The following is a 7,479-nucleotide window of genomic DNA, read 5'->3' as shown; positions in this document are numbered from 1 at the left end:
TGGGGGTGGGGGGCAGTGCAGGCAGGGGAATGGGGGGCAGTGCAGGCAGGGGAGTGGGTGCGGGGCTGTCATAACTTTCTTTGTGCTCTAGTTACATTGTGACAGGACCTGTGCTGGAGACACAGTTCAATGTTTCACAGCATGTGCTGCTCTCATAGGGGATTTGGATTTGGTTTGCAGCACCCATATCAGGTGGCTCACAACTGCCTAAAACTGCTGTTGTAGGGGATCCAGCGCCATCTTCTGGCATTTTGTGGGTACTGCACACATGGTTCACATATAAATAAAATAGCCACTGTTTTTTTAAATTTCTATTGTTACTGTTGTTATCGGACAGGAATATTTATCCTGGAATTCAGTTTTCCTGATCATATTCTTAAAGTTCAGAATCATTTTTTTCTATTCATGTTTGGAAATTTCTTCTTTTTTTCTTTTTTCTTTTCTTTTCTTTTTTCTTTTACCTGTGTACATGATTCTTTGGAATCCCAGACCGGTGACCTGGGATGTGACTTTGAATATACTTTGGTGAAGTATATTCAAGATGCTCAAGTCACTGGGTTTCATTTTCAGCACTGAAAACAAAACCAAGCTCATGTCTACCAAAGCATACACTGTGTACACACATACTCTGGGGAGTTTCCCAGCCCAGGCCTCATCTCTCTTGCCAGGCGGTTTGTAGAATCACTTCCCAGCTTATCCACATTGCTTTTGTTATATACAATTCTGTTTCTTTTGAGTAAGATGTGCTCTTTTATCAGCACAATCTAATCTTGAATCAGAAGTGGGGTTAAATCATCTTGTCAAAGCATTTAACAAATAAATACAGTTGCCAGCCACATGGCAGGCACCAAGCTTGATTTCTCTGAGCATAGATGTAAGGCTAGGATTTCTGGTCTCCTTTGTTTATGACCCATGATATGTCTAGATAGACAGTCTCTTGGGGCTGTAAATAGTCTTTCTGGTCCTCTCCTCTGGGCCAGGAGTCATTTCCTGCTCTTTAGCATTCTCTCCATGTCAGACTTGCCAACCTCTGGGAGAACTGGTTTCAAGGATTTATCTGGGTAGTTCTGTGAGTGAAATCAGTGCCAGCTGAGACACTGTTTCTGACTTGTGGGTGCTGAACAACCTCATAACAAAGAGTCCCTCAGATACAAGAGCCTTGGTCCCATGAGACTCATTCTGAGCTAAATAAAGGTCCTCAGGTCTCCACTATTTATGTTGGTAAGTCTCCCAAGGACCGTGTTATCAATGGAGACTTCAGGTCATCCATCTCAGGTAAGGGTTCGATAAGGGATAGAAACCAGCATCTTTGCTGGGTCTGGTGTGGAGGACACTGAGGTCTCCACCCGAGTCTCACCTCCACCCTCCCCTGCTGGCCTTCAGTCCTGAGTCCTCAGTCCTGTGGCCTTCTACTGCCAGTTGCCATGTTTCTGTAATAAGTGGGAGGTGCTTGCTCCTTATGTGTATCCCCCACAGATCCTTAGCTGTCCCTGTCCTGTGTAGGGATCTCCAGTAAAGTGTGCCACTGTGGCAGGGACCTTTCTCTTCTTACAGAGTGTGTTTCTGTGTCACTCTCTGACCTGTCTCCTCATCTTGAGCTTCTCCACCATCCTGGATCTGTGCTTCTGTCTCTCACCTGCATCCCTCACAAAGGGGATCCTTTGGGGAAGTCACAAGCTCTCTCATCTTTCTCTCTAGCCTGTGATGATACCTGTGTGAAGGTGGGCATGTGTGCATCATTTGGGACTTTGATCTGTGCACATACTACGATGATGAGACTGAGGACGGGAAGTCATTTGAAATCATTTCACAGGCTGGTGTAGCAGGGGGCACAAGGGGCTTGCCTCTGGAAGCTGCCTCCACCAGTTAGTCTGGTTACATGACCTTGGGAAGGAGAGCCTTCCTCAGCCAGCTTGGTTTTTTAGGACATAGTTTGCTCTTGGTATTTGGCAGTGTACCAGGCCCTGAGAGATGACCCTTGTCCCATTTGCTCTACTCATTGACCTTACAGTCATGTGCCTGATACCCTCAGAGTCCTCCAGAAAGATTATAATCCACAGGCAGAAGAGGAAAGAAGATCCCCCATGAATTCTTGGTAACTTCTTCTTCCTCGTGCTTCAGTCTCTGTTGCAATAACTAATGGGGAGAGAGAGGCTTCCTCTTCCTAAAGCTTGCTGGGACTAACGGACAAGAGACAAACGAAATAGACCTGATAGAGAAACATAGGATGCTTGGAGGCACCCACAAAGCGTTATCACTTTAGAAGCTTCTGTACTCCTTTCCATGATATGGGGGTCAGGGGCACAGGATCAGAAATACAGACAGGTTTTATAAGAACAGTACATGATGTTTCAGGGTGTCCATAGGCTCATGTAATACACAGTGACCTGGGGCAAAGTCCAGTGGATGTGTTGCAAGGCAAAGAACGGCATGTGATTCCTTTGGAATGCTAGGTGGGACGGAAATGCAAGACAAGAGAGAGACGTAACAAAAGCCCGTTGAGGCCTGTCGACAGATGGGAGTCCCGTTTCATGCAGTATGAGTTTGGTAACTGAAAACACAGAGGACGTATGAAAGGTAGTTAGTGTCTTCTGTGGTGGGCATAGAGTGTTTCCAGTCTGTGTTGCCACCTAGGATCCTTTGATTTAAAACCATTAGTGAGTCCACGGTCCTGGGACTCATTCATGACCCTCTCCCCATGTAACTGTAGGACTTTGGCTGTGTTGTCATGGAGTTTGGCTCGGAGGCTGTGGCACAGTCCACACCTGTGGCTCTGGCGGCTGATGTCATAGCATTTGATCAGGAGACGTTCACTATTGGAGGCTTGACTCACCATAAATGTTTACTTAGCACATGGTAGCTTTAAGGGGCTTCCATCTTGGGAAATGCAAAGCTGCAGTCTGCGCCCACACACATCTGAGGTGCGTAATGCTTACAACCTGAACGTGGACACGGGAGCGGTATTCTTTTTTTTTGTTTTTTTGTTTTTTTGTTTTTGTTTGTTTGTTTTTTTCCAGACAGGGTTTCTCTGTAGCCCTGGCTGTCCTGGAACTCACTCTGTAGACCAGGCTGGCCTCGAACTCAGAAATCCACCTACCTCTGCCTCCCAAGTGCTGGGATTAAAGGTGTGCACTACCACTGCCCGGCTGGGAGCGGTATTCCTTAAGCATGGATCGTGAAGTGGTCGTGGATGAAGAACACACAACGGTCTTCACATGGTCTTTCTGGTGCGTGTCCACAATGGTAGTACAGTCAGGCCTTGGGTCTTTCCTTCTCACCCTCAGCCTCTTTATCTCCTTCTCTCCCACATTCTTTCAAGCTTAATGTTGACCCTTCTGAGGTCGTTAGTTAGTGAGTCCCTTTAGAGTCTTGCTTATGAATATTTAGATGAAAGCTCAGCTTCCCTGCAGATGTCACTGAGTCCACAATGGTCCCATCTCTCAGGGATTGGAGGGAACTCATATGTGAACCAAATGAACCCCTTAAGCCTGGGAGCTCCCTCCCATCATCCCCTGGCTGCTTTGGGCCTGTCCTCTATGGTCCCACCATCCATTGAAGGGATTCTAGCTCCTAATTTTGTTTAGCTAACTTTGAGCCACAAAATTTAGCAGCACGCACGGGTTGGGGCAGGGAGGTAAAGTGACAGGGAACCCAATTTATTGCTGTCATGATTGAAGATGGGAACTAAAACTGTGACTCAGCCATGGGTCAATACCACCAAGGCTGGCCTTTAATGATTAATAATGTTAAGAAATGCTGTTCAGTTCCCATCCCTAGGACCCAGAGGGAAGGGCCTTTGATCTTAATTAGGTAGAGGTGAGATCCTTGATGCCACCTCTCTGAAATCTCTTCGGTATCTTTTATTGGATGGTGGTCTTGCCTGGATTTGAGATGGAGCTAGCTTCAACTACACACCAAGAGATAGCCTGAGGCTTGCTGACTATTCTCCATAGATAATTATCCAGACATAGCCTGTTGCCTCAAAGAACTAGTACATGTCCTGTGGAACAAATGCTTTTACCTCTGAGGGAAATATTGCTTGTGTTCATATAGCACTGGGCAGGAAGACTAACAAGGGGCAGGCAGGAGACAGGAAGGCAATGCTTATCGGCTCTTTGTTGATACTTCTGCGAGGGCCTGGGATGTGAGGCGGTGCATGACAGGGCTGCCAGGGAGCTCACCTCTTACCCAAATATGCTTGACTTGACATTCTATCACCCAGGACTGTGTCATAAGCATGGGAGACTGCTCTCAAACCTCAGTATTAGACATGTACACAATGCACACATACACACACACACACACACACACACACACCCCACACTGCATGCAGGCAGGCATGCATGCACAGACACACACAAGATCATCTCCCCAGATGTGAGAGCCTGGCCAGAGGGTCCTGGAAGGGTGGAGTCTCCCTTACCTGACTTGCTCTTGTAGGCCCATTCTGTCTGACTGCTCTGATCTCTTAGGGTGACGGAGATTCCTGGCAAACTGTAGTAAGAAGATGTGGGAGTCTTCAGGTCATGTGTGGAGCCGGAAGAAGAGCTACTCAGATGGGTTCCTTGAGAGATACTTGGAACTGGGCTTCTGTCAAAGGGGAGCAAAGGGTTAATTTCTATGCAGAAGTCAGGCTAGGATCCCAGATGTATGGCACTGTGGGGTTCAGAAGACAGGGCTCTTCTTCTCCCATAGACTCTTGCCTGTCCCAGAGGCAGGTGGCAGAGGCCAGAAGACTAGGAGGCACCTGCTTGTGGGTCACAGAGAAGAGACCTGTGTGGCCGTCCGTGTTGCCAGCTGCTGTTTCATTAAAATCTGAAAGGATCTATGGATGCCTTCACTGACAGCAGAATATCCTAGAACATTACCCATCAGTCCTGGTTCATATGAGTCCTGGTTCTCACTATGAGAACCCTGCTCATAATTTCTAGAGGCTTTTCCTGCCTCACAGTTGCTTTAGGAGTGTGCAAACCACAGAAGTACATGCCATAGTAGTTTAGAGCCAAGAATGGAGGCACGTCTCTATAGGTGGCCCACTGCTGTCACATGTGTTTTAAGGGTTGTAGATGGTGGGGTGTTAGAATGAAGTGTAGACTCTCCACAGCTTAGGGTCCAGAAGGACAATTTTAACTACCGTGTCCTTTTTCAGGGATCTCTGGATTTTCACTGGGTCCAGCCTTCAATTCAAAGGACTGAAAGGGAGTGTCCACCCTGAAATTATTTTATACCCATTGGCTATGGGGCAGAGACAGGCCCAAAGAGAAATTTCCGGCAGATGTTGGGGTGGTGGCTATGTCTAGGAAATAATGAGGGTACTTTTCTGAGGGACTCAGGCCAAATGACATACAGACGTCCTCTCCCCTAGGCCTCTCTGGTCCTCAGGGTTCTTCTTAGGGCACCAGGGAGTTTAACAAGTCCTCAGTGAAATGTGGATAAAGATGGGGTGGGTATGTGCTCTTTAAACCTAATGATCATTAGGTTTGGGTCATGACTTGTATTCTGGGCCTGCTAAGTGTCTACCTGTGACCCTCCTACAGCTGAGGGCTGATTCTGTCAGACTCCGCCTTGCCACATATAGCCACGCCTCTCTCCAAACCTCCTGCTAATAGCCATGCCTCTTTACAAGTTCCTGTTATGCCTGAAGTCCTGCCTCCAGAGACTGAAGATGAAGCTGCTGATTAGGCCAAGTTGCCGAAGGACTTGAGGGAAGGGGTTTTGCTTTACTTATCTACCTGTTTGCTTGTAACAAAGAGAATTCAATGAATGATGGCGGACTGAAAGCACACCATGTGTCAGTTTAATTTTTCAAACCCCTTCCTGCATTTCCGGTACCCTTAATTTTTCAAGCCCTGACTCCCATTCCAGAACACCCATTCGTATGTGTGGCTGCAGGCAGCTACATCTACCTAGTAGCCCATGAGGATTGCAATGGGGAAGCCTCTTTGTACTTGACAAACCTGTCCTGTGGGGAGTTCTTCCCCTGGGCTAATGGCTGCCTCACCTTCTCCCTACACCTGGGAGGTGGAAGTGTTTCTTCCCAGGTAAGGACTGAGCTGCTGGGAGACAAAGTAACCGCTCTGTAATTCCTGGCTGGGCTCTGGGTGTATTTCCTGAGGGAAGCTATGTGTCACACTCAGCAGGCTGGCTGTCAGTCCCCTTTACAGCAGATACCCAAGGCAAATTAAGGAGTAACTAAAAAGAAAGGGCCTCTGACATACCACTCAGTGTGTGTGTGTGTGTGTGTGTGTGTGTGTGTTACCCATCAAACCCACCATTTCAGGCCCCTAGAGGTGTGGAATATAGAGGGGCCAGTGCAGAGTAGAACCTGAGGACTGTCTTGCCAATAGCAGCCCCCTGGTCTGACCTATAACTTGTATTAAAGCCGGGGTTACACCCCCACCTCTTTCCACCATCAAACTGTCCTTGTGAATTTTCTACATCTTACATCCATTCACATCATCAGTAGAGAAAGGTAACGGCCTATCAGGGCCCCTGCAAGTACACCGGTTGGGGGGTTATAGGGCACATTGGCACAGAGACGAGGAGAGTATGCTGGGAAATCTGGGTACCTCTCTACTGGTTTCTTTAGAGCTGGGTACATAGATGGATGTGCTTAATGACACCAGGTCATTAAGTTTGGAGAGCATGCACCCACCCTATCTTTATCCATATTTTTTATTGAAGTCATGTTCAATTCCCCAGGGCCCTCCAGAGACTCCTGAGGACCAGAGAGACCTGGAGGAGGGGGTACTTAGACATCTATGTGTCATTGCATGGATGTGCATGGATGTTTGTATTTTTGCTGTCTAGGGCACATGAGTCGTGGTTGCAGTACTTCAGTCACTATTGACTGTAAGCCTTGGGAGTATGCTCAAGCTGGTGTTTTCCCCTGTATGGCTTGCAACTTCCCTTTGGCCATCCACGCTTCAGTCCACGGAGAGCATTCCCTGTTAGCCCTTTGCTGACTGCCTCTTGTTACTGCTTGTCCCTGACCTAGGCTTTGACCAAAATCCAGAAGGCCCTGCTCTTTCATTGCTGGACATCCTTGGTACCCAGACCCCTGACTTTGGAACCCTCCCCTGTGAGTGACAGCGTGACACAGTGGGCACTGTGGTGGCTTTCAGGTGCTTCTTACTCAATACCCTTCCTCAGGGACTTACTCTCCTCTCCGCCCCTCCCCATCTCTGAGCTTCCACCTGGTTTTCCCCAAAAGATTATTACCTTGCATTAACATCGAGCAGGCTTGATGTGGTATCTATCTTGAATTCTATTGGGGGTGGGGAGGAGAACAGAAAGGCATTATCCCTACAAAGCACTTGTTTTTGCAATAAAAATATCTTGTTAAGTCTCTGATGGTGAGGATGAGAGGGCCTGGGTTATGGAAGCTTCCTACTTCTGTTTTACTTCAGTGTCCTCTCTTTGAATGTTTTGTTTTGTTTTTTTTTTTTTTTTTTTTTTTTTTTTTTTTTTTTTTTTTTT

General features: G+C 47.4%; 1 protein-coding gene across 6 annotated transcripts in view; it reads right to left on the bottom strand.

Annotated features, from left to right (window-relative positions):
- Positions 1–7,479, bottom strand: part of Erich6b (glutamate rich 6B) — a 59,276-nt gene that overhangs the window by 31,028 nt on the left and 20,769 nt on the right. For all 6 annotated transcript variants that reach the window (XM_031362579.1, XM_031362581.1, XM_031362582.1 and 3 more), the window contains 2 exons: positions 7,222–7,267; positions 4,424–4,590 (listed from right to left, as the gene is read on the bottom strand). In XM_031362579.1, the coding sequence (XP_031218439.1) occupies positions 4,424–4,590; positions 7,222–7,267 (213 nt within the window). The remainder of the gene's footprint in view (positions 1–4,423; positions 4,591–7,221; positions 7,268–7,479) is intronic.

This window comes from Mastomys coucha, unplaced genomic scaffold, assembly GCF_008632895.1.
Source record: "Mastomys coucha isolate ucsf_1 unplaced genomic scaffold, UCSF_Mcou_1 pScaffold9, whole genome shotgun sequence".
Taxonomy (NCBI): Eukaryota; Metazoa; Chordata; class Mammalia; order Rodentia; family Muridae; genus Mastomys; species Mastomys coucha.
Note: the sequence above shows the minus strand (reverse complement) of the source record. Positions and strands in the feature narration are given on the sequence as shown.